This window comes from Ambystoma mexicanum, chromosome 3q (assembly GCF_040938575.1).
Source record: "Ambystoma mexicanum isolate Mex_15411 chromosome 3q, UKY_AmexF1_1, whole genome shotgun sequence".
Taxonomy (NCBI): Eukaryota; Metazoa; Chordata; class Amphibia; order Caudata; family Ambystomatidae; genus Ambystoma; species Ambystoma mexicanum.
Window position 1 is genome coordinate 730,416,078 of NC_090926.1, and position 26,080 is coordinate 730,442,157.

At 46.9% G+C, this 26,080-nt stretch overlaps 1 protein-coding gene across 1 annotated transcript in view; it reads right to left on the reverse strand.

The window, feature by feature from the left end:
• Window positions 1-1,475: 1,475 nt before the first annotated feature.
• Window positions 1,476-26,080, reverse strand: part of MFSD11 (major facilitator superfamily domain containing 11) — a 1,014,059-nt gene continuing 989,454 nt past the window's right edge. Inside the window, exon 14 of the mRNA XM_069654654.1 lies at window positions 1,476-8,281. Within this exon, the coding sequence (XP_069510755.1) occupies window positions 8,117-8,281 (165 nt within the window). The 3' untranslated portion in view covers window positions 1,476-8,116. The remainder of the gene's footprint in view (window positions 8,282-26,080) is intronic.

The following is a 26,080-nucleotide window of genomic DNA, read 5'->3' on the forward strand; positions in this document are numbered from 1 at the left end:
GACATAATTAATCTCTGCGATTACCTAGCCATCATCCAGTCCTGTATTTCAACTGCCTACCTCAAACTAAACCCGTCCAAAACTAAATTCATCCTTATTGGTCCGTCGCTAAAAAACAACTTGTCCAACAATGGCTCAAGGCTATAGGCCTAGAAAGGTTTGATGCACAACTCAGACTTCACCATTGACAGCAATCTGTCCTTTCAGAAAAGCATAGCCAAGAAGGTCCAAATAGGCTGGCTCAGAATCGCAACCCTTCAAAAAAAGAAATCAAACCCTTCACCATGCCGCAGGACTTCGATGGGGGAATTGCTCTCCTGACATGGCTCCCAGCTGCTCGCTTGACTCACCCCGCTGCTGTACGTCTTATTACGGGAGCACAGAAATCTTACCGAATCCCCCCCATCTTACGCAAACTAAATTGACTTTCACTACAAGCCAGGATACTGTTCAAGACTGCATGCATAATCTACAAAGCAATCACGAGTAGCACCCAGAGGTGGCTAAGCGCCACAAATCTGGTGGCACACGCTCCTCATGCAGCAAATCAACTAGCCGGCTTGAATCACAACTTGTCCACAAAGAGGACCCACAAACAATACTTCTTTTGTCGTGCACCCACCCCTCTGGAACTCGATCCCGGTGTTGGCTCGGAATGCACCCATAATTCTCCAATTTCGTAAATCTCTCAAAACATGGCTCTTTCAACACCTGACCAAGGATTAGTTCCAATGGATGCACATACTAATGCACAGACCTCACAGTACTGCGCTACTGTTAAAAGATGCCAGCCCAAATGCTGGCTACCCACACTCTGTACAGCACTCCGCTGCTCTCAAGCTAGGTCTGCGCATTAAACAAAATAACAATAAAATAAAAACACTATCAAAGGATAATAGAGAGCAACAGGTACATGTGAACTGCACCCTCTCAACAGCCACATGTGGCCCAATTGCATGTACATACTACAAAAGGTGGCTGCTGGGAATCTCCACTGAAAACAGCAAGTAAAACTTGCATTTCAGGGCATAATGTTGCAGTATTAATGCCTCTCACTAATCATAATTCCCAGCCTCTAACACAAGTCTCTAGAAAAAGTTGTTCCTTTGTCTTCAATCTAGCAATTGTAGCACATCACACTGCATGCTTGGCAGCAAGGCTATAGTATTATTCTTGGATGCAGCGGTTGGGATTCTTGATGCGTGATTTGAACGATGACCTCAACTGCTGTGGATTATGACTCATAAGATTCATTCAGCAGCTCTGTCAACATGAAGAGCGTAAGACGAGACCCCATCTGAAAGCATGCCTGCCCCAAGGTGAAATAATGTATACAATTTAATCCATTGCTACCCTCCCAAGGTTTCTAGCATCCATATAACATATAATGTAGATTTTAGTTCAGTTTTCAATAACTGATAGACAAAGAAGAAATACATTTTCCTTGTGTGAAAACAGGAGGCAAACACAACCAGTTTTTATAATCAAATGTATTTGCACAATTCCAAGAGTTTTCTTTCAATTTGTTTTAATAAATTACAGCCAAAAAATAAGATTCTAGACTTTACAGTTTCATTTGCAATTTTAACCTGGCAATAACATAGAATCTACTCCTTTTGGTCGGCTGATCAATAAAAATGCAGCAAGATGATCGCTAGACAAAGTTACCACAGTGCAGAACAGTAAGACACTCTGATTTTCAGGGGACTCAGGACTAGTTCTAGGATCATTTCAAATCATTGCAGCAGCAGTGGTGGTGGCAATTCACAAAAATCTGGTGCACCCGAGGGGACAACCATCTTGGGTTCAAATACCCACTACAGTGTCTTTTTAGCTGCCTGCTGTGTTCATAATACCCAAGGTGGCAGTAAGGTCATTCAGTAATGTAAGACATCTGAGAAGGCACAGGGCTGTCTTTGATATTTCCAAATTGCTGAAGTGAAGGATATTTTGTTTCAAAGACTGCCACTTATGCACAAATGGGGCACGCATGGTGTCCCACATCCATTTACCCCAGCCTCAAGAGGTCTTTAGGAAACCCCAATATAGCCCAGACCAGTTTGATAACCTCTACAGCAGTGTATTAGTATTAACACACCAACTTCCCTGTGGATTCAATATAAATGTGTTGTGCAAATCCCTTATGGCAAATGATCTGGTTATACACAATTTCATTTGGCCCTTAATTTGAGACTTCATATTACATACAAACTACTCCTTTCTCTTTGGTGTGTGTAGTGGTGACAAGGGAGGGGAGCATTACTGGTTAAGGCCTCTACACACAACTTACGGGAAACACCTGGCCACAACCAAGTGAATTGAGTCAGAAAGAAATAACTTCCATGTTCCCTTTGCTTCCTTTTTGAGAGCACATGACAACAGCCAGGAAACCAACCCTGACCATCTTTTGCCATCCTCGGCCCCAATATTGCTTTGAACCAGCTTAAAGGAGGTGTTAACAGCTATACAAAAACCATATATACATCTATCTATACATGCATACCATCAGAGAGTTTCCTTGGTCTAGTATTGCAGGTAAATCTTAACATGGTCAGCAGTGTCCATGAGAGTATTACTCCAATGTCACGGTTGTTGGAATAAAAATAAACAAAGCCACCTGAAATAACTGAAAAAAATCCCACACAAACGTTTCTCATCCTCTCATAAAAGCAATAAATTGGCACAGTCACCTGGAAATTCGTAACCAAGCCATACCCCAGTCTTTTCCTGTATATGTCTACGGATATCCATGGAAATGTCAATGTCTCTGTTGAACATTAGTATCAACTGATAGCTCACATCTCCTCTTTAAAGCGAATGACCCACCATTCATGTTATTCTGGGATAACGGCTGTATAGTCTGGATTATTAAATAATTGTATTTTAATGCTCAAACATTAATGCTCAAAACCTCACACTATCTGTCTATTCCCCACACAAGACATTTTTTGAAAAAGTGAACATATTTGCTGTAGTTACAGGTGCATAGAGGTAAAATGTGCATTTCTAAAAGATAGGCTTCTTTCAAACTTTTCTAGTTATATTGCTTTCACTAGATTTTCAAATCTATTTCCCTGACCATTTCTGAGAACTCCATTTCACAGTACAATGCCCCCTAAATGTTACTGTTAAAAATAAGGATTATATGCTATAAAATCCTTTTTCAAAGTGTCAGTTCGAGGTTTTTCACATATTTACAAATCCTCAAGCAAAGAACGACAAATCAAAGAAATCCTGTACAGTAAAGGGGGCTGAGGCAACACTCAATGGCACCACAACCCTGGCCCCTCTGCTTTCTCGTGTTACAATCAACATTTTAAAAAAAAAAAAGGGAGGAGATCCTCACTGACGTGCTGCCTTGTTCAAACTCATGAGTGAATCATTTGTAAAGCATGCATCATGCCCAGATGCCAACGAGGGATATACAGAAAGCACCCAGAGATTTAAGCAGTAACACATGTGCAAGCAGAAGGATTGCTTGTTTGCATGAAATAGTTGCTCGTCTACAACTGTAGTTCTCTAGCATCAGTATCATGTACAGAGTAACAACGTTGTGAAGTATGACCTGCCATTGAGGAAGGAACTCTACGAAACTTTAAACATGTTCCATTTATGGTGCACCCACATCACTATGCTCCCCATTCAGTTTTGGGTCATTGGCTCCTCAAAACTCCCTCAAAACCGTATCTATTTCCCATACGAGGGTCAAAATTAATGAAGTCATGTCACATCTTGTTTCATCAACTGGGCATGGTCTCTGGTAGCAAAACTAGTAGGAAACCTGAGCAATATTCCAATCACAAAGGTAATCGGGAATGTAATAGAGATGACTCAGCCCATCCACTATCATAATGACTTCCTTACAGTGAGCTGAGAAGAGGAGCAAGGTGCCAACAGGCACAGAGAAAGATAATGTCCACACCTTGCATGTTCCAGCAGAATATTGATGTGGTAGTGTCTGCGTAAATGAAGACGACATTCTCATGGAAACTTGTGAAAAGACGAATGATTTATTTGCAACACTCCATAGACCAAAGACTGCAATTCCATAGTGGCTGGCAATGGGATCTGCCACTGGATTCCATGGCAGGCTCTGCAACCTTTTGGAGGAGGTAAAGCATTGCCTAATATGGTGACCTGGCAAGCAGATGCCTTAAAGAGTGAGAAATAAATTAACCGCGATGTAATCAATCAGATTGAACAGTGCTGCATGCCATCTGCAAATGTAAAAAGTCTAAAATTGAGTTGGTGAAGAGACATGATCAAGCAATATTCCAGGTAAGGGTAAATACAAAACTTGAGTCACAGGTGGCCTGTCACTCAAAGCATTCAGTGACCACGATCAGGGCAGAGTTCAGGCTGAATGGGAGACACCCGTTATAGTTCTCCATGGGAATATGGAAATATGCATCGTATGGGCCTAATGAACGCACCCAATCTCATGACTGCATTACGGACAGGATTTGAAAAAGTACATGAGGAAGGGACTCTAGAAACAGAAACTGGCTCGAAATGAATACCTCTAGAGTAGGGTTTATAGCACTAGACTTCTTTAACACCAGAGCTCAAAATTTGCACTCGCCGCCAGAAATTGCCTAGCAATAACTGAACCATGGCGAGTGCATATGTGTGGAATGTGCACTGTGCATATGTGTAGAATTGAGGTGGGGAGTGTCTTATGGCACGCAGCTTTCAACTTGACATTTTTACCGCTGTTAACCCAGTGAAAGTGGGAATAGAAGCCTTTACTTTTGGTTCTCCAGGATCCATATATAGCTAGTCTGGTCAAGATCTAACAGACACATGCACCACAAGGTGGTTCCTTGCTTTTGAGACATGCCAGACTAGAGCGGCCATTCAAGATGATCACAAAGTGAAAAAAAGAGTACCACAGCCAGCTATTGAGAGAGGGGTATGTGTTTAGTGTGGGGAGATGGGGTGCTTTTGCCGCTGGGTGCAGTCCCCACAACAGAGCCGCCGGCCTGTCTTCCAGGGTCAGGGCCTACCACTGGGGAATGTGGGAGTTGCCCCGTCACCCTCGCCGTGTGAAAGGACGTCGCTGCTGGAGGCACCCTCCACGTCCATGGCGGCCTCGGCCTGCATTGCGCGATGGGCCCAGCGTTTCGTCCTACGATCTTTAAGGGTCTTGGGTCGAAAGAGCTTGCAAGCCCAACAGTGCCCTTCGTTGTGGTCCCGATTAAGACACAGGTTACACACCTTGTGCTTATCGATCCACAGAAATGTTTTATTACAGGATGTGCAGAATGTAAAGTGTCCTATCCATGGTTGGGGCAGGCAGCAGGGTGAGAAAGGAAAGGGGTGAAGAAATACATTGTGATATGACCGCCCCACACTCTCCCTACTGTAAGGGCCTGGTCCTGTTGGGCCTTCAAAAGTTCGTCTAGTCCTTCGATCATTGATTTTTCACTGTGTCGAGACACAGCGGTCGAAAAAGGACAGGAAGAGTAACTATCTTTAAACTTTAAGTAAATGGCGCTAGCCGAAATTGCAGTCTGCGGTAAGCGACTGCTCACGATGGCGGAAAAAAACTATCTGAGGGACCTCGACATGTGAAGGACCATGGGTACTGTGGACGTCACACTAGGGATAGTATTACTGGTACGCCCTGTCGACGTCCCTTTTCGAATTTCTAAGCAGATTCCACAAGCCTCAGAAATATCTATATCTGTCACCCATTAAATTAAGATGACAAACCAATATAACAGAATGTTAATTAATGCCTTGTTCAGTGCATGTAGGGGTGTGCATCCTACTTGCATTTAATTTGTAGTATTGCCATTATTGTTCAGATGATGCCCTTTTGAATCAATTACAATTTTAGGATTAGGTTAACTGACAATGAATGTTCGAGTTGTGTTTTGCAATGACTGTTCAGTATTAGTACTGTTGGTATCTCGCATGTAGTTGGCTTACAACTGAGCATTTAACCCACATAAACAATATCGATATATATATTGTATATCGCCATTTAGGCCACAAATATCGAGATATGACTTTTGGTCCTTATCGTCCGGCCCTAATCACAACGGCCAACATTGTCTGCATCCTGAGAAATTTGACTGGCCAAATAATGTATTCCTACTCGCTCATGAGGATTGCACTATAAACAGCATTTTATTAAATAATTTGTTGAAGAAAATGTGTGTTTGCCAAACCTTGTCATTAACCTAATATGAAGGACCAGGAGTCAATTTAGGAAGCCAGTGGTCTATAGCGGGGGGCAGAGGAGGTGCAATGATCATAGCAGAAGCTGAAGACATGTGGTTGAACCATGAGACATACAAAGAACGAAAACGTAATCCCCGTCTGACACGTCCAAAATAGGAAAAGGATCAATACAGCGATCAATGCGGCATACACCACAAGCGCAAGCGGACAATGTGAAGACATGGAAAGCACTTGAATAATAGACTCAATGTCATGAGACTCTGAACAATGAGCGTTCCTTGATGCTGTAGAACAGGCTATGACATTGAGTTAAGCTATCAAGAGTTAAGAGGTTATTGAATCGGACCCCCAATGGTAGAAATAAAGATTTTTTTCAGAATTGTCCTCGGAAGTCAGTCGCCGACTGTAAAAACACCCAGACGGAGAAAGGAGAGGAAGAAAAAGCAACTGTCAGTCAAAAATGCAATGACTAAATGCAATCCCATCAAAGCCCATTATTACCTCCACCAAAGTGAGGTACTAGAGTTCAGAAGCAGATGAATTTTGATATTCAGTATCAGACTCCAAGGAAATATATTCCCAAATGTACTTCTAGTGAATGATCATTGCTTCAAAATCTTTAGGAGAAGCCACGGCTCCAATAGCCTTGGAGTGGAGCGAGTTTTGATTTTTTTGGTTAATTGGTAATAAGACTTAAAACAAGAATACAAGTCACATTTAAGAAAGGACGGTACTGTACGGTATTTAACTAGTCTTTAAATATTACCTCAAAATAGCAAAAGGATGACTTAAAAACGGAGTAGACCTGTCAGAGAGGCCAAGTGTCCAGTGAACTCTGCAGCATGGTGGAGCATGTGAAGCGAGAGGTCTCAGCGGCTGCACGGCCAAAGGTCTCTCACCACAATAAAGGCCAACAACATTTTATTTTTTTTTTAAAAAGAGAAGAGTTCACCTTTTGTTTCTACAGTAAAAACATTTCTCTCTATATCGCTTTCTCTATTTTGTCAAAAGCCAAAAAGGGTGTGATTTCACAGAAGACCCAGTGTCAGAGAAAGGCAGGTTGACATGTACAGGTCTGGGGTACACAACGCCACTCACTCAACAGGATTGCACTAAACATTGTTCTATTGTTAAGCATACTTCGGCATCACATAAGATTGGACATTTCTATTGCACAAAGGTACTCGATACAAATGCTTTTCATGTCACCTTGGTCACCTACACTCTCAAATTCCTTATGGTAAACAAAGAATTAATTGGCACTCCTCCTCTCTCACCATAGAGAATAGTTTCCACACTAGCGACGGAGGTACTAAACAGCAAGAGTGAAAGGGCAGAACTGAACTATCCTGCGTGCAGCAGCAGCACCACTACCATGGGGCAGGGGCAGGGCCAGGTCTAACAACCCACTCAAGAAGCAGTGTTGACAACAGACAAGTGCTGCGTGATCACTAAAGGACCGTGAGCAATGAGGAATTGTGAATGTCTTACAGCTACTCCATGAAGTGCAAAATACTGTGCAAGCATTTCGAGTGTAAAGGGTGTCTAACTCTTGTCAGAGGACAAGCACATCTGTCGATCGTTGAGGGATAAGGCATCGGGTTAGGACTCTTTTCTTGTAAAATGGGATGAGTTATATAGTAACAGTGGTAACCAGATTATATTCACTGAGGAGAATACATTCCTCCTCCTAAACGTGGAGTCTGTCGAGTTCAAGTAATGGCAAAGGTGTAGGAAGACAGCAGTTCTTCTCACTTCCACTCTTAAAGGTTCTTCAATTCACAAGTGGGGATTTAGCAGCAGAGGTGTAGGACCAACAACCTCCCCATCAATGTCTTCCATTCCCTAAAGCCACTCGTGAAACATCCTCTGGCAGCACACTTGGGGGAATAGGCCTTCATTGGTGGCAGTGGCTGGGTCGTCCTCTTCAGATGCTGCTGTAAGGGTGATCCAGGGTGGACAGGGCCAGAGCATGCCACTCCACACTGAAGAAGGAGATTGTGCCCAGGAAGCCAAACAGCACCATGATAAGGAGCTGCCACTGTAGGAGCAGGTAGTTGCTGTAGAAAAATGCCACAGCAGCACTAATGGACTGAAAAGGAAGCAGACAAAAAAAGCAGTTAAAACGCATGAGACAGTTAAAGATTCAACAATGCAGTTGTGTATATTTTTGTTCTTTAGACATTTGTTAAGGATTTTGTTGGGAAGCGGGGGTGATCCTTCCCAGGCCCCGAGGGGGTTTGGAATACAGCAGAGGCCTAAGACTGTGCTGTAGCTGCTTGCAGAGGTTATAGGGGGGAGGGGGCCAATAGAAGCTGTATTAGGGGTAGGTTATAGTGAGACTGGGTGCAGATTGTGCTAGACATAAGACGCCATTTTAGAAAAGAACAGCCATCTTGAAATCGAGGCCTGGTGCGTGTGTGTACGCGCAGAAGCAGGATGCAGCCTTGGCAGATGTCTCGGCATTGTCTCATTCTCAGCAAGCGTAACCCTGAAAGAATGCACCCTGCAAGGCCATGAGGGGGCGAGAGCTCCCAGCAATCGTTTCTCCCAAGGGAAGGAGGGCACTATCCACAAACCCACCTCAGTTCAAAACCTAAGTTATAGCGTCAAGATGCCCTTGTCCCAAGACCCCAACATTTCAAAGTACCAGCCAGCCCGAAGACCATATAACTGTTAGAAAATCCATTTGTTATAAAGATCACAACAGAATATCCAAGGCCCCAATGATTTGTGCTGCGAGGTGCCAGAGAGGGAAAGTAACACATTTAAAGCTCAGGGTGGGAAGACCAGGAACGATGCTGATGCATCTGGGATCGAGCTGGGTTTTGTAAGATAGGATGAGCTCTAAAGTAGCCTCTGCGCCTGTGCCTGCAGTACCAGGTGCATATTGGGTTACAGACGGGGCATGCTACAAGTTTCATCCTTAATTGGCAATTATGAAGCCCAGCGCCTGATGACGTGTTGAGAAGAACCCCATGTGGAAGAAGATGGACAGGAGAAGCTGGAACCAATGACCTGGCATCCCATATGGACCAGGCCGCCTATGGATAGGGTTCCACCAACCAGCTATGTAGATTTGTACCCTATGTGGCTTATGTCAGTTGAGACGCTTCTCTCCTTTATAAGCGGTCGTCCACGTTGTCTTCGTCAGAGTGCTCTGTGGAAGCAGAGATCTTTGCTATTGCGTACTTGTTTTTTATGGGAATAAACCGTGCTCTCATTGCAAGCGGTGTGCTGGGCCTTTCCCTACTGGGTTGTATTTTTTCTGGAGCAAGCGTTGAGGGGTTTCTCTACAATTTCAAACAATGTGCAGATTTTCTTACACAATCTGCACAGCAACTAAAATCTGGAGCAGCTCCCATGCCTAAAATAACTACAGTGCATACAATCAATCATTCAAAACATTTTACTTACTGAATAATGGCTTATGTGGCCCGTTGCATAAATAGCCAGCCGCCCGTCGCCAAAGTAAACCAGCCCAAAGGAGAGGGTATAACATGCCTACTTGGTGCAGCAGATCACACACAGTGTTATTGCCATTAGCATCACGAACCACCCAGTGTTAAAGATTCTTTTTGGGAGATAAAACAGAAATACAATGTCTAACAGAAAGCTCTCCTCACCCCTCAGAAAAGATGAATCAAAAACAGGATGGCCGCCAACGATATGAGAAACGGAACTACAAGAAAAAACCCTTTTCGATTTTCATGGCAGTCCAAGTAAGAAGGCAGGTGTGGATCGGCACGAGGAGTGACAGAATAGGACTTTGTTTTCAATATTAGCCAACTTGTACCCATCTCACTCGATACTTACGGAAGTTCACCAAAGGAAAGGCGATGCTTGCACTGTCCCAAAAAATCTCAAAGATGTCTGGGTAATGCCTCTTCTTAAAAAAAAACAACTTAGACCCTAGCATCCCAACTAATTTCAGAACCATAACCACTGTGCCTTTTGTTTTGAAAATATTAGACAAAGCAGCATATATCCAAATACAAAACCGTCTTCAAGTCAACAATCTGCTAGGCCTGCGCCAATCTGGGTTTAGACCAAGGCACGGCACAGAGATAGCCCTCTTGGAATGAAAAATCCAGCTGGACAAATCTAAAGATAAGGGAAATCCTGCCCTACTACTCTTGCTTGACTTATTGGCTGCATTCGATTTAATCGACCACAATATATTATTCAATCACTTGAGCACAGCAGCTTCCTTCTCTCGCCAAGACGTCTCTTGGATCCAGTCCTTCCTCTCAAACAGAACTATGAGGGTCTTCTCTGCCACGGCCTCTGCCAACCCTGCACACATCACCTGCAGAGTCCCTCAGGGCTCCTGTGTCTCCCCGACCCTATACAATATCTTTATGAAGCTATTGTTTGACTACCGCGACGACTTGGACGTCTCATATACGAATTACGCGAATGACACGCAAATTCTCATCAATCTCTCAGGCTCCTATCTCAATGACTCCAAACTCCTGAATGAAACTTACCTCAGAATAAAAGCATGGATGGCCAATCACAGCCACTGCCTCAATGACGATAAGACGGAGCTCCTACTCATCGGATCTAGGCAGCATCTTTATAAACTGGACTCCCAATGTAACTCGTTCAACATTGATGGGAACAACATCAAAATATCCAATGATATCAAAGAGTATATCTGGACTCTACACTCTCCCTCTCTAGACAAGTGAAAGCCACAGCTTCAGCAGCTGCTTACACGTGCAAACGAATTACTGCGTGCAGGCCCTTCTTGTCTATTAATAGTTGTATCAATCTAGCCAGAGCACTGATGCTCTCAAAATTGCACTACTGAAATACTCTATACTTCGGTACTAGCAATCGAAACATGAATAAGTTACAAGTAGTGCAAAACAGTGCTCTCAGAACTGCCCTTAACATTCCTCGCTCCAGCAACACTAAGTGCCTCCCCATACAAGACAGGATTACACTCAGAACTCTAGTGATCACCGGCAAATGTCTCTCAAACTCGGCCCCTAAACATCTTGTCGACACATTTTCAAAGAAACACTCCACCAGGCCTACCAGATCCAACTACCTTCACTGTCTTCACATTCCAAAACACAAACTCCAAAAAGCTGGCGGTTCCAGCTTCCCAGTGCTACCGGCAAAGACGTGGAACTCACTGCCCCCAGCTCTTAGGGCCGAGCCATCATTTTGGTCCTTCAGAAGAACAAGTAACTTACCAAACTAGTAATGTTCTTTCGACAGGATGTTCCTCCGACGTATTCCTCATCTAAGACACATGATGTCCACAGCTGTGCTGCTTTGGAATTTTTACAGCATAGGGCGCCCTCCAGGGCCTCTGTCAGGGTTTACGTCGTCGGATGTTATAAGTAGCACGCACGGCGCCCATAGCCTCAGTTCATGTTTTGACCCCTCACGTGTGGCACACATTCCCAGAACACAGCATCGACTGCACTTAGCCTTACGGGACGTAAGCTGCAATGGCATGGGAAATTCTTCAGTGGAGTAGGCTTGGAGGGCGATGAGCAATACGTTTGAGGAACATCCAGTCGAAAGAACGTTAACAGTTTGGTAAGTAACTTGTTCTTCAAATGGATTGTGTCCTCCAACATATTCCTCATCTATGACAGACTCCCAAAGCAGTAACCATGATTAAAGGAGGGAAACACATTTAGACATACCAAATTAAATGGCAGAGTAAAGCAACATCCTGAGCATGGGACGTATCCAGGGAGTAATGCTCAATAAACTTGTGTATAGAGGACCATGTTGCAGCATCACAGATATTTTTCACCCCCCCCCCGTCTGGAGGGCTGTCGTAGTAGAAATACCCCTGGTGGAATGAGCCTGCAAACCCAGCCAACCGGTAGCATTCCGAAATAGTGAGGCTAACCCATCTAGATGAGGTCTACTTAGAAACAGACTGTCCTAAACGGTGTCCAGTATACCCCACAAAGAGATGGTCGTCCTCTCTGATTTTGGCCATTCTGGAGAGATAAAAGCTCAAGGTTCTTCTAGAATCCAACCTATGGAGCCGTTCCTCTTCCTTACTAGGATGAGGAGGAGGATAGAAAGCGGGGAGAACCACCTTCTAACTCAAATGAAATTCTGACACAACCTTGAGAAGAAAGGACAGACGTACGTACTCCCAATACAACCCTGTTCTTGTGGAACAAATTAAAGGGTGGCTTAGAAGAAAGTGCCTGCGACTCGCTCCCTCTTCTAGCAGATGTAACTGCAACTAAAAAAATGGTTTTAAATGTCAACAACTAACAGACAAGAGTGCGAAGGTTCAAATTGAGCACCCATCAGAAATTTCATAAACAAATTAAGGTCCCAAAACCGGCACCTGAAACAGCAACGGCGGGAACACATTTGTGAGCCCTTTCAGCAACTGACTGATCAGTGGAATCTTAAAATAAGAACATTCCTCTGAAGAGCACTTAAAGATATACAGGGCTGCCAAATAAACTTTAATGGTGCCCACCTGAAGACCCCTGTCGGCCAAAGAAAGCAAGGAGGAGAGAACGTGCGGAATCGAGCACTGAAAAGGATCAACATTCTTTCCGCTGCACCAGTCGCAAAACTCACAGCAACGTTACAGGGACTTTGTTCCCGGCCGCCTAGCCGAAAGCAACACCTCCATCATGTAACCCAGGAGGACCCAATCCCGGTATCTCAACCTCTCAGAAACCATGCGTGAAGGTTGAGAGTCTTGACCTCCGGGTGGAGAACCAGACCTTCCTTTCGCGAGAGTAGATCCTCTTAGGAGCAGACGCATTGGAGGACAGATGGACATGTCTAGAAAGTCTGGTTATCACGCTCTCCTGGCCCAATCCAGAGCAATGAGGATCATGCGGGTCCCAAACCATTGCAACCTCCTGAGAACTTGAGGAATGAAACGCGTACAGTAGCGGGAAGAGCCACTCCACGACTGACGCGTCTCCTAGAGCTCCTCTCCTCAAGCAATCCATTTCGCACTTCCGGTTGGCACCGGTCGCAAACATTTCCACTTGTGGGGTCACCCAAAGGGTGAAGATCTCCTGAAGGACTTTCTGAGCTAGCTCCCACTCGTGGGAGACCGCGCTCTGCCCGCTCGGAGCGTCCGCCGCCATGTTCTCCTTTCCGGCTAGATGAACCGCTGATAGCGAAATTCCCTTGTGAATTGCCCAGAACCAGAGCTGCACTGCCTCCCTGCACAGAGGTAGTGAGCCTACACCACCTCTTTTGTTGAGGTAATGCATCGCCACTGTGATGTCCGTCATTATCAGGACATTCTTCCCCCGTACAGACGGCAAGAAAGCCTTCAGCGCTAGTCTGACGGCTCTCAGCTCCAAAAGATTGATGTGAAGTCTGGACTCCGATGGAGAACAACGACCGCTGATGGACAGATGATTGGCATGGGCTCCCCACCCTGTCAGTGAAGCGTCCGTCACTACGATGACATCTGGCCATGGCTGCCAAAAAGGTTCTCCTTTCATGAGATTTTTCTCATAGGCCAACCACAGAAACTCCTGCGAGACCGAGACTAAAACATGAAGGAGATCCAACATCCTGCCCGAGAACTGGGACCATTGAGTCCGTAGAACCCACTGAAGGGAGCTCATTCTCAAGCGGGCCTCTGGCACCAGAAAAATGCAGGACGCCATGAGGCCTAGCAACCTTAAGAATTCGAAAGTCTCGGCTTGTTGAAATTTTGTGACCATCTGAAGAATGTGATGAGCCCTCACCTTCGGTGGTGAGCACCTCCCCGAGGACGTGTCCAAAACTGCCCCTATGTACTGGAGCCGCTGGGATGGTGTCATTTGCGACTTCTTGAAATTGACGGAGAAGCCCAGCTTGTGAAAGGAGTGGCAAGTGATGCTGAGATGATCCAAGGCTTGTTTGGGAGAACGCGCCCTTGATCAGAGAATCGTCCAGGTAAGGGTAGACGTGAATCCCCTCCTCTCCCGAGATGTGCTGCCACCACCATGAGCTTGGTGAAGACCCTCGGGCAGAGGTGAGCCTGAATTGCAGTACCCAAAACTGATAATGGGAGCCGCCAACTGCGAACCTCAGGTATTTTCTGTGCCTGAGATGGATCGGCACATGAAAATAAGCATCCTGCAGGTCCAATGACACCAACCAATCCTGAAGTTGGAGGGCCTGAAGGATCTGAGATAGAGTGACCATCCTGAACCTGTCCTTCCTGAGGAACTTGTTCAAGTATCGTAACAAGATTGGTCTCAGTCCTCCATCCTTCTTGGATATCAAAAAATAGGGAAATACCAACCCTTGTTCCCCTCCGCCACAGGCACTGGTTCTATAGCTCATTTCTCCAGCAGAGCTAAAATCTCCTGCACAAAGAGCGGATCCGGAACCTTCAAAGATTGTTTCCCTGGTGGATTGTCGTGAGGCCTGCAAAGAAAAGGGAGGCAGTAACCGTGGGCTATTGTATCCAGAGCCCACGCATCTGAATAGCTCGCCACTCTTCGAGATGCTGTGACACCCTGCCCCCCCACCGGAGAATGACTCAACGCCCCAGAGCGGTTTAGAAGCGGCAGTGCATAATGGCAAAGATGCAGCTGCCCGAGCGGCTTTGGCACCCCTACCTCGGCCACCACGAGGGAATTTACGTTGGCCCCTTTGACTGGCCATCCCTCTCGCCTTTCCAAACGAGGAGTAATAGCGAAAGGAAACACCCCTCCATTGAACGTCCCTTAGGACAAAAAGGCTGAGGTTGCCAGCGCCCAAAGATTTGGCAGCTGTCTTGGAGGTCTGCAACTTCTCAAGGCTCTCATCAGCCTTATTGCCAAAATTATGCGATCCATCAAAGGGCATGTTGAGAAGACAGGCCTGCACATCTGGTGCAAAACCTGACTTCCACAACCACGCAAATCTGCGCATCACAGTGCTCGTAGCCATGGACCTTGCAGCACTATCCACAGTTTTCAACCCATACTGAAGGGATTCACATATGGCAGCTTTGCCATCCTGCAAAATATCTAGAAAGCCACCCCATGCTCAGTCGCTAGCGAAATGCAATTCCACATAGTGTGCAAAAACTTTGCTAAGGCACAAGTGGAGTTGGCCGATTTTAGTGCCATACTCCCAGCAGAAAATACCTTGCGTGCCCATCCATCCATGAGTTTGTCATCACTATCAGGAGAGATGGCAGGGTATGCTGCCTGCTTTGAGGTGGTCGTAGCCGCCTGGATCATCAAACTCTTGCGAGTGGGGTATGCGGACAGGGAGCCGGGATCGCTACTGGATGGGCGGTATTTTTTTGACGACTTGTTAATCGCCAGAATAGACTCCTGGGCATTTCAAGTAGAAGCCACCCTCTTTTGTAATGCCACATGAAATGGCAACACCGGGTCAGTGGACGGACCCTGATCCAAGATGTCAGTAAGGTCATCCTGAACATATTCTACCGGAGGCCTGGACCAACCCAGGTACTCTACAACCCTTAACATCAGTCACCGATAAGATTCGGCATGATCACCAGACTCTGGCTTACTAAAATCCATCTCAGGAGAAGTGTTCAGGCCGCTGGCATCATGCAAGGACTGACGCAGATCCTCAATCCGACTCTCCTCGGAAATCAAACATTCCGGAACATTGGGAGTCCCATATGGAAGACCAAAAGGACCCATATCCTCATCGGATCTCTCTTCATCTTCATAAATATTCTGGAGAGACTGAAAAAACTACTTCCTAGGGAGAGGAGTACACCTCTTTTCAGGGACAGGCTTCACAGACTTAGAAGGAGCCTTCCTTGGAGGATCCACAGCTACAGGGGCTTCCAGCAGTAAATTCTGCCCAGCCGGCATCGACGTCGACTATGGCGTTGGCGTCGACAATGGCACCTACGACTTTGAGGGCCTGACCGGAGGTGAAGACCCGACAGACTCACTCAACGGACACTCGCCGATGGCCTCGACACCTTCTTCGACAACTTCACAGGCTTCAGCGGTTTCGCTGGAGACTAAGACTGCAACCTGGAACTAGCACGTCTATGGCGATCCCCCGAAGCCTTGTCTGAACGGGACCTTGACTGCTCCCGATACTTAACGCGCCGGCTACCCGGTCCCAAGGGCGCACGAGTGTCGGGTCAAGACCGTTCCTTGCCAGCTTCCAACAAAGGCACGGATCCAGAGATTGGAAAATCTGCAGGATTTGCTCCCAAAAAGACTCCCATTCCTCGGGGGTAGAGGATTTAGTGGGGCAGGCCACCTTTTTCGGGTAGCCATCCGACGAAGACGTGGAAGGCAAACGGTGAAGCCGCTTCCTGGACCGCCTCGAAGAGGAAGAGTGGCGGGAACCACTCTGGGACCTAGGTCTCTTGGACCTCTTCCAACGAGGAGAGTCCCCCCTTGACTAGTCGGTCGATAGACCAGTAGATTTAGACTTACGGGGCTTGGAAACACAGCCTACCTTCAATTTCCCCTTGCGCTACCGCTAGGCCCAGGCAGTCAACGTCCGTAGCGTGGTCCTCGCCCAGGCACCACAAGCAAATATGATGCTGGTCCGTGATGGACATCTTGTACCGGCAGTTTCGACATTTGTTGAAGCCAGACCTCGGGGTTGTCGGGGTGGAAGAAGAAGACAATACCGAATGCAATAGGAAACATGAGGCGTGCCGAGTTCTCGAAGCAAACAAGTTTGCGGAAAAAACAGAACTGAGGCTACGGGCGCAGCGCGTGCTACTTATAACATCCGATGACGTCACCCTCGAGGGACATTGACCCGACGCCATCGACGCAAGGGCGCCCTCTGCTGAAAAAATTTCCAAAACAGCACAGCTGTGGACATCACATGTGTGAGGAATATGTTGAAGACACAATCCTTTCGAAATAAGGTTAAAACATGGCTCTTCTCCCAGTCTAATTACGGTCCTCAAACTACCCTGCTTTATCTCCTGCGCTTACATAAGAGATGGTGCCTAGATATGCAACACTAGGCGCCTTCCCCGCTAGCCTTTACCCCTGCAACTGCTATTTTTACCTTCTCAACTAGACAATGCTTGCCGGTTTCATCTGTAACACAAGTCATACGATTTCTCCTCACCTCGTATATGATCAGCCTTTCCCTGTAATGTTACCCGACTACATGCATCTCTGTAAGAACTGTTGTACATATAAGTAAAGTGCCCAGATACCCTAAACTAAACAAGGGTACTCACGTACACACCATACATCTTCCCAGTGACATATCGCACACCTCTGCATTAGAATGCAGCTATCCCCCACAACAAGCCCCACAACAGAAATTCGGTCTAGTTGGTCACAATATATTTCTACTGCTCTTGAACGCTCTTATTTTCAAACACCCATCCACGTACCTACTTGACATGGAGCTATCATAGCCATGGCCACCCCTAATCAACTCCGCTTTCGCTAAAATGCACATACGCATTCTAAACGCTCCTGATGAATTTTCCCTTACCTGGACTCCGGTCCTCCAAGGGCAATCAGCCTATAGCACATTTGGACCATACCAATGGTGAAAGGCGCTATAACAAATGATGATGATGATAGGGGGTGGCTGTGAGTGAGCCAGAGCAGCCAACAGCTTGCTGAGAATGCAGATAAACTGCTAGATTCAGTATGCATTACAAACTAACTGATAGGTTACAGCTCAAAAATACTGGGTGCAAAAATACCTTCTGTAATTTTACTTACCTTTGCCTGTACATACACATGTTTCTCACCTGCAATGTAATATAAAGTCACACATTCTTATTTGGAAGCATTCTTTAGCTTGTTACCATTTTGATTAGGTTCAAGAGCGGGGTCAGGGTCTCTATGTACGTTTGTTGGGATTTGGTACGTAATCATTTACAAGGGGTGAACTAAGAAGCACACAGGACTAATCCCTGCTCAAACATGATACAATTCTCCCTTGGAATAAATAGGGGAAGACATGCAGAACTCCAATTATCCAAGCAGGATATGGTCCAGATTCTACACCGTAAGAATGGGGAGGAATTGGTGAAAGTAATGTGGACACATATTAACCTAAAATCTCAGTAAAGGCAAACCATTGCACTTCGATCTAGCCGAAATAAGTACATGTGCACGGTCACATAAATGGTTCCCAGTTATAGTGCCAGGTTGACATTCTCACTCTTTGCATGATAAATATGAAATAGAATGACAGATATTAGGATTATTGGATACATGCGCTTAATACGTGCAACATGTCACTATAAAGCAGTCCAGTCCTTTCTTACCACAGACCCATTAAAACTGTAGAGCTCTGGTATGCAAACTTAACGCCATGGCAGCAAAGATCTCCTAGCTTCTCACTAAATATGTAGGTGAAGGTAGCTGCATCTTAGAGAGATGGGTGGGAAAGACTGGTTTAGCTAGATACAAAAGGTATCAGGTAATATTATCCCCATATATATGGTCGCCGTAAATAATATCACCGGGAAAAGGTTGTGGCGATATTATTTGGGTGACCATATATATGGGGACAGGGGCAAAAAAAAAAAAAAATGTTTTAAAAGAATAAAAATTGGGGGTTGAGGGGTTGTCCCCCGCATGTTCCATGCAATAATGTCGCCACAAAAAACGGCAATTTTTCGGCGATATTTTTGTATGGCGAGATTTTTGTGGCGACATTATTACATGGAACCGATACGAATCGTGGCATTTAATGTTTGGCCCCAAAAACAGGTGAGGGAGGCACACACATGGCTTCTACAAGTTGAGGGGCGTGAACATCCTGGGGTTTTATGATATGTGCCCCATAGAAGATGCCTGTTCTCCACCCATGTGTGCCACTGCACAATTCCCAGGATACAAACGACAACTTGGCATTGAATATCTAACCTCCAAATGAGGTCTCGCCGGTATCTATGCTGTTGTGTTGCTACTGATCAGAATTCATATTTTTTTTATAATTGGTTATTTATAATGCACTTAATACCAAAGAGGTTTCTAAGCGTGGACCCAGGCTTCAAACCTGTGTTGCTCTGCGTCGTCTTGCTTCCAAGACGAGCGCGTTACCACTGAGCTATACTACTCGCAATGGACCGACTAAGCTGTGGGGTTTTTGAGGCTTGGTCAGATCACCTGCCAGTAGTATTTGTCGTCCAAGCCCTTTCATGGATGCTCTAATTCCCTAGAGGGTCCTGGCATCTTCACTGCCATGTCTGAGATGGTACCAAATGTGGAGTCGCTGCAGCCTACTCCTGACTCTCGGAATGTATCCAACTATAGCATGATCAGAAGCTTTCCCTTCCTAGAGAAACATTGAAGTACCTACAGTGTCATAAAAAGGTTACTACTGGACTAGATTTGGAACTCAAACAGTAACCCCTCAGTTGATGCAGGTCTCCCGAAAACTTCCACAGGGTTTGAGTCTCTTTGGCGAGTTAGTCCCACTTCTGGCAACCCGCTGGTGGCTTACAGATGCCACTCTTGCCTCTTACACCAGCTGGTCAAAATAGAAAGTAAGGGTTAAGTTACTTACCTGTAACTATTGTTCTCCAATACATGCTCATGAATATTCCCAGTTGTCAGGCTGGGAATCCTTGGTAAAAGAAAAAACAGTTTCAATTTCACTAAAAAACTATTTCTCCTCTAAACAAATCTCGGTCCTCTGGGTCATACTGCCCCCAATGACCGTCCTCTCCCTAAACCACTCCTCTGGCAGCCATCCTCAGATTTAGTAAGCATGTAAAGCGGCAGTATGACCAAGAAGAGCCGCAGAGGGGTCGGATGGTTTGCATGAAAATCCATGCCAGACCCATGCTGCAGAACAATAGTTACAGGTAAGTAACTTAAACCTTCTCCAGCATGGGATCTGGCATGGATTCACATGCTCATGAATAACAAATACATAGCTGTACAACATTACACAACCATGGGATGTGGCAAGGCTCAACAGAAGCAATTAACTCTTACCTCTGGTACAGACTCACCTGAAGCGTACAGGTTGCATAGCACTGCTTGGAAAACTCTGGAATCCTCCCTGGAATCTGTCGACACAGTAGAACTTTGTGAAGGTGTGCGTGGACCTCCTCGTAGCAGCCCTGCAGATGTCCAGCAGGGGCACACCAGACAGGAACGCTGTCCTTGCACCAACTGCTCTGGTATATATGATATGATATAATATGGCATTTATAACGCGCCTATACACAAGTGTTTCAAGGCGTGATGAGGCAAGGAAGGGAAAACAGAGGGAGGACAACGATCTTACTAGGCCTTGTGACACTGGGATCGTGCAAGTGCAGGGGATTGGGTAGGTCAAGTGCCAGGGGGAGAGGAGAATGGTAAAGTGCTGAACATGAGGTAAAAACAAGTAGTGTGGCCAGCAAGTGGCAAGTGCGAGGGTTAAGGTGCAGACAGCAGGTGTCCAATAAGTATAGCTAGGGGGACTGTAGAGTTGCAGATACAGACCAAAGTGCAAGGGTGGCCAGGAGGCAGTGCAGGGGTGCAACTGGGCGGGAAGGGATTTGGGCCCGAATTCAGAGGGTAACCAGTGCAGTATCAGACATAAGATCAGCAGAGGAGAGGAAGAGAGAAGGTAGAAGCAAAGAGGAAGGTCTTGAGGTGCTTCCGGAACCGGAGATGGTTCTGCTCAAGTTTTAGAGAGGCAGGGAGGCTCCCCCAGAGGGAGGAGTGGAGTGGGATCTCGGACGGCCGGGCAGCGGTCGGTTCGCCAACCTATGAGAATGCGTGATGCAGCCGGAGACGCACCTTGAAATTGAAATCTCGGATAAGGCATTCCCATGGTTCACAGGACCAAAGAACACTAACAGTTGTGAAGTCTTCCGAAAACATTTAGTGCGTGTCACGCAGAACCTCAGGGCACGAGTAACGTCCAACGAGTGCAAGGCTCTCTCAGCTGGTGAAGGTTTGGGGGGGAAAAGGCTTGTTGACGTGGAATTCCGACGAGACCTTCGGCATGAAAGAGGGGTGCGCATGCAACATCACCCTTGATTCGTGGATAGTCAGGTATGGTTGCTTGCAGGATAGGGACAGGATCTCACCTACCCTTCTGGCAGAGGTGATGGCAATTAGGAAAGCAGTATTCCACGAGAGGAAAGCGAGAGGGGCCTGATCCATAGGCGTGAAGGGAGCCCCATGAGCATAGTCAGAACCACGTTCAGTTCCCACGCCGGGGCAGGAACCTTCACCGGTGGGAAAGATGGAAACAGTCCTTTGAGAAATTCCTCGACAAGTCGGTGGGACCAGATGAAGCTCTTCCTGGAGACCTGGTGTAGTGAGAGATAGCTGCCAGATGTACCTTGATAGAGGCATGTGCCAGCCTGGCCTTGGTTAAGGATAGCAAGTATAGAAGGATCTGTGGGGCCGTGACCCTCAGAGTGGTAATCTTGTGTAACCGGCACCACGTAGCAAAACACTTCCACTTGTGACCGTAGCACTTCAAAGTCAACAACGCCCTGGCCTTGGCGAGGACCACCCTGCAGTCCGCAGGCAACTGAAATCCTCCAAACTCTAGGGCTGCAGGAGCCAAGCCCTCAGTGTCAGCTATCCTGTGTCGTGATGGATTGTGCCTCCCTCTCTGGTGAGAAGATCAGGAACCACTGTCCGCTTGACCGGAGGCGACGCTGATAAGCTGAGAAGGTCCAAATACCAAATTAGCCTCGGCATTGCCAGGGGGATGAGTATCATCCTGCATGGACATTGGCCGAGTGTGTTGACTCATGGCAGGAGAAGGAACGGAGGCTACGCGTACAGGAACAGTCCTTCCCACAGGAAGGAGAACGGGTCCCCCAGACTCCTCAGCTGATGGAATCTGCTGGCAAACTTCTGGCATTTGGAGTTTTCCGCCATCGTAAACAGATCGATCTGGGGCCAGCCCCATCTGATGAATAGGCGGCCCACCTGATACTGACGAAGCTCCCACTCGTGGCAGGATCGCAGTTCCCTGCTGAGGGAGTCTACGATGGTGTTCTTGACTGCCGCCAAGTGGAGAGGGAGGAGGAACATACCATGTCCAACGGCCCAGCACCACAATGTCCTGCGCTTTCTTGTAGAGCGCCATGGATCGAGTGCCACCCTGCTTCCCAATGTTAAACATGATGGTGGTGGTGTTCGTAAAGATCCTCACCACCTTGCCTTTGAGATGGGAGGGCCCAGAACACTGCCCATAGCTCCAGGATGTTTATATGAAAATCCTTCTCCTCGGGCAGCCACAAGCCTCTGGCGTACAGACGTCCGGTGTGCGCTCCCCAATCCTCCAGGGAGGCATCCGTGGTGACCCTCTCCTGGTAAGGTGGGGTTTTGAAACCCTCTGCACCCCACCATCCTATCGCCTGACGGAACTCTTTGTTGAGAAAGATCTTGTCCATGAAGCTTCCTGACACCTGATTCCTGCGGGCATCCAGGAATTCCTGAAGGGGTAGCATCTGCAACCTGCAGAGATGGACGAGGTAGATGCAGGACGACGAGATGCCCAGTAGCGACTTGATGGCCTGCACCGTGGTCGTCTTCGTCGACCACAGCCATTGCACCTTTCTGAGTATCTGCTATCCTCTCCTCTGAGGGAGAAGCTAGGCAAGACACTGTATTGAGTCTGGCGCCTAGGAACAGTACGTTCTGTGATGGCGTTAAGCAGGACTTTGGATAGTTGACGGAGAATCCCAGATTCGCCAGCAGCCTGAAGGTCGTCTCCGTGTGTCTGACGTCAAGCTACTGCAAGCAGTCTCGAATCAGCCAGTCATCCAGGTACGGGTATATTGGAATTCCCTGTAGGCTTAGATGGGCTGCCACTGGTGCCAGGCATTTCGTGAACACCCTGGTGGCCAACTTCAAGCCGAAGGGTAGAGCCTTGAATTGGTAGTGCTGTCCCTGCACCACAAAACCAGAAACTTCCGATATTTCTTGTGAATGGGGACATGGAAGTAAGTATCATGCAGGTCCAACAAAGTCAAGACGTCTCCTTTTTCCAGTTGGCCGAGCACATGTTGCAACGTGACCATCCTGAATTTTTGGGACTTTAGGTATTTGTTAAGACGTCGTAGTTCTAGGATGCTCCTCCAGGCCCCTGTCTTCTTTCTGACCAGAAAGCATCTGGAATAGACTCCAGAGCCCCAGAGCCTTTGGGGAACTAGCTCTATCACCCCTTTTCTCAGCATGGCCCATACCTGTTCCAGGAGCTGAGGGATTTGCTGCTCCTGACGGGTAACCGGACGATCCGCTGACACCTGTGTTGAAATTCCAGAGTGTCCTTGGGCAAGAGCGGCTGATGAACCTAGTCAGCCGGCCTCCCACCAGGGTGCAAGAGTGTGGGCCCGACGTCCCTGTCGGTTCAGGCTTGCTTGGGCGCCGGTGTCCTGCGGGCAACGCTGTCCTCTGCTACCGTAGGACTGGGAACAGCCTCTGTAGGCTTCCTGCATTGAGGATCTGGAAGGCTGTCGGTACGATGTGTAGAAACCTTTTAAAGACCTGCTCGACTTCCACCTCGAGGAGCGAAAAGACGAGCCGTACTGCACGAGAGTGCCCAGGGAACGGGTCGTCTCCGTATCCGTTTTGATGCACTCAAGGGATTCGACCTTCCCAAACAGATTATCTCTGAAGGGCATGTCCAGTACCTTTGTTTAGTGTTCCTGATGGAAATTCATGGCTTTCATCCAACCTTGGCGACAAAGGTAGACACCATTCATCATCTGCCGGAAACCTGTGTTGGCGATGTCCAAAGCCACTGATTGCATCATCCGACGCCACTTCCCCTTCCTGGAAGAGAGCAGATCCTGGAACTCCAGGATCAGCCCCAGCTTGTACCACAACTCCTGGTCGTACCTGGCCAGGATCACCAGTGCCTTGGCCGTGCCTTCATAGTGGACGCCGCAGTGTAAATCACCTTTCTGATGGCGTCCAACCTTTTCCCCCTCGCTGTTCGGAGGGACCGAAGACTAGGAGAACGGGTTGGCCGACCGTTTCTTCGCAGTCGCCGATACCACTGAATCCAGCGATGGCTGCGACCTCAGGCATTTGGATGCAGAGTCAGGCACCCTATATGTCTTCTGCAGCCTATCCCGCTTGGCTGGAGCCAGGCAGGCCCTCTTCGCAAACATCGCCGCCATGATAGTCTTTCTATTGGCCTCGCACCTTTGATACAAGAAGCCCTCCTTCTTGGTTTCCTCAGGCACCAGCTGGAATAGCTTAGAGGCCATGGCGATCATGGAGTGGAACAATCCCACATCTGGTGGCGACACCCTGTGTGGAGTAACCAAATGTAGAGATTCACCGTCTACAGCGACAATGTCTTCATCATCCGTCGTGGCCGTATCCATTCCCATACCTGTCTCTGGGTCTGCTGGGGGAGAAGGGACCCAACATGGTGGAGGAGGTTGAAACAGGGGGCATCGGATGATGCTGCCTCTTCCTCGCTGGAGGCTTATTGGGGACCTGGGGGACCACAGGTACCGGAGCCATCCTCATCTGGATCTCTGACACCAAGGTGTGTAGAGTCGACAGAATATGGATTGGATTTTATTTATAAAGGGTTACGTTTGCAGGAGGCATCTTGGCACTCCCTGTGGGAGAGCGAAAGAAAAAAAATCCTAAAAGAGGAGCGTTAAGAGTTTTGCGAAACGTGCGGTGAGCAGCAGTACCTCTAAGGCAGAGACCAAGTGTAATTCATGGTTCACTCCTGAACTACAATGTTTGAAATTGCTAACGCTCAAGCTTTTCCATGTTCGGAAAACGAATAAGAAGCAAGATTCTATAGGTACAAACAAGAACGCTGCCAACAACTACAGACAAGCCATTATAGAGGCCATACCAGAAAGGTCTATTAAAGAAAATGATGTCTGGTGCAATTTGATGCAACAGGCTTTGCAAGACAAGCTGCATCTAATCAGAGAAAACAATACTGAAAGCCAATCATTTAATGAGCAAGGAGACTATGAAAACAAACTGGGTTTTTGAAAGATCTCCATCCATACCTGCCTTTAACTTTACTGCAATCACAGTAAAAGAACTGGAAATTATAATTAAATAACTTAAGACCACTAAATGCAAAAATGATGTTCATACTTGCTCCCCCACTTAACAGCAATTTGTAAGTTTATCAATGTCTCATTGAAAACTGGAATCGTACCACAGGACCTTAAGAAGGCTTGGGTTATGTCCATTTTGAAAAAACCAGGTCTGTCAGTTGATCTTCCCAACAATTACAGGCCTATTACTAATACCGCCTTTTTACTGAAAATCTTAGACCGTGTGGCCTACGAACAAATACCTGAACACTTAAAAGCTCATCCTATATTAAACGACCATCAAATCGGTTTTTCGTGTGGGCTTTGGAACGGAGACTGCTCTTTTGGAGCTTAAGTCTAAGCTACTGGCCAGCATGGATAGGAATGAAGATTCCCTACTGATGTTGCTTGATCTCTCGGCAGCATTCCACCTGGTGGAACATTCCATCATGTCCACCAGGTTGAATGAGGTTGCTCATTTTTTACCCACTGGTTACCCAGTGGGTTACCTCGTTCCTCTGCAATCGAGATAGTAGGGTCTTCTGTAGAGAGGCTGGATCTATGCCGCCTACTATCCGATGGGGCATGCCACAGGGGGCTTGCACCTCACCTTGCTTCTACAATATTTTCATTGTCCCGTTATTTGTCATGCTAGCTCATGAGGGTGTGATTTTGATATTTGTCAACTACGTCGATGACACACAATGTGTCATCCCATTGTCCGGCTCTCATGACAGCGATGAAGCAGTTATCAACAAAACCTTTGCGCTCATCGAAACCTGGATAATTCGTAATAAGTTAGCGCTCAACAAAGATAAAACTGAACTGCTGGTAATTGGGTCATCTCAAATGCTACAGAAACTGGGCCCTAGTTATGAAAGTTTTCACTTAGGAGCTGAAAAAAATCACCGCTTTGATGAAAGTCAAAACATTAGGATAGATATTTGATCAGCGTCTCACCAT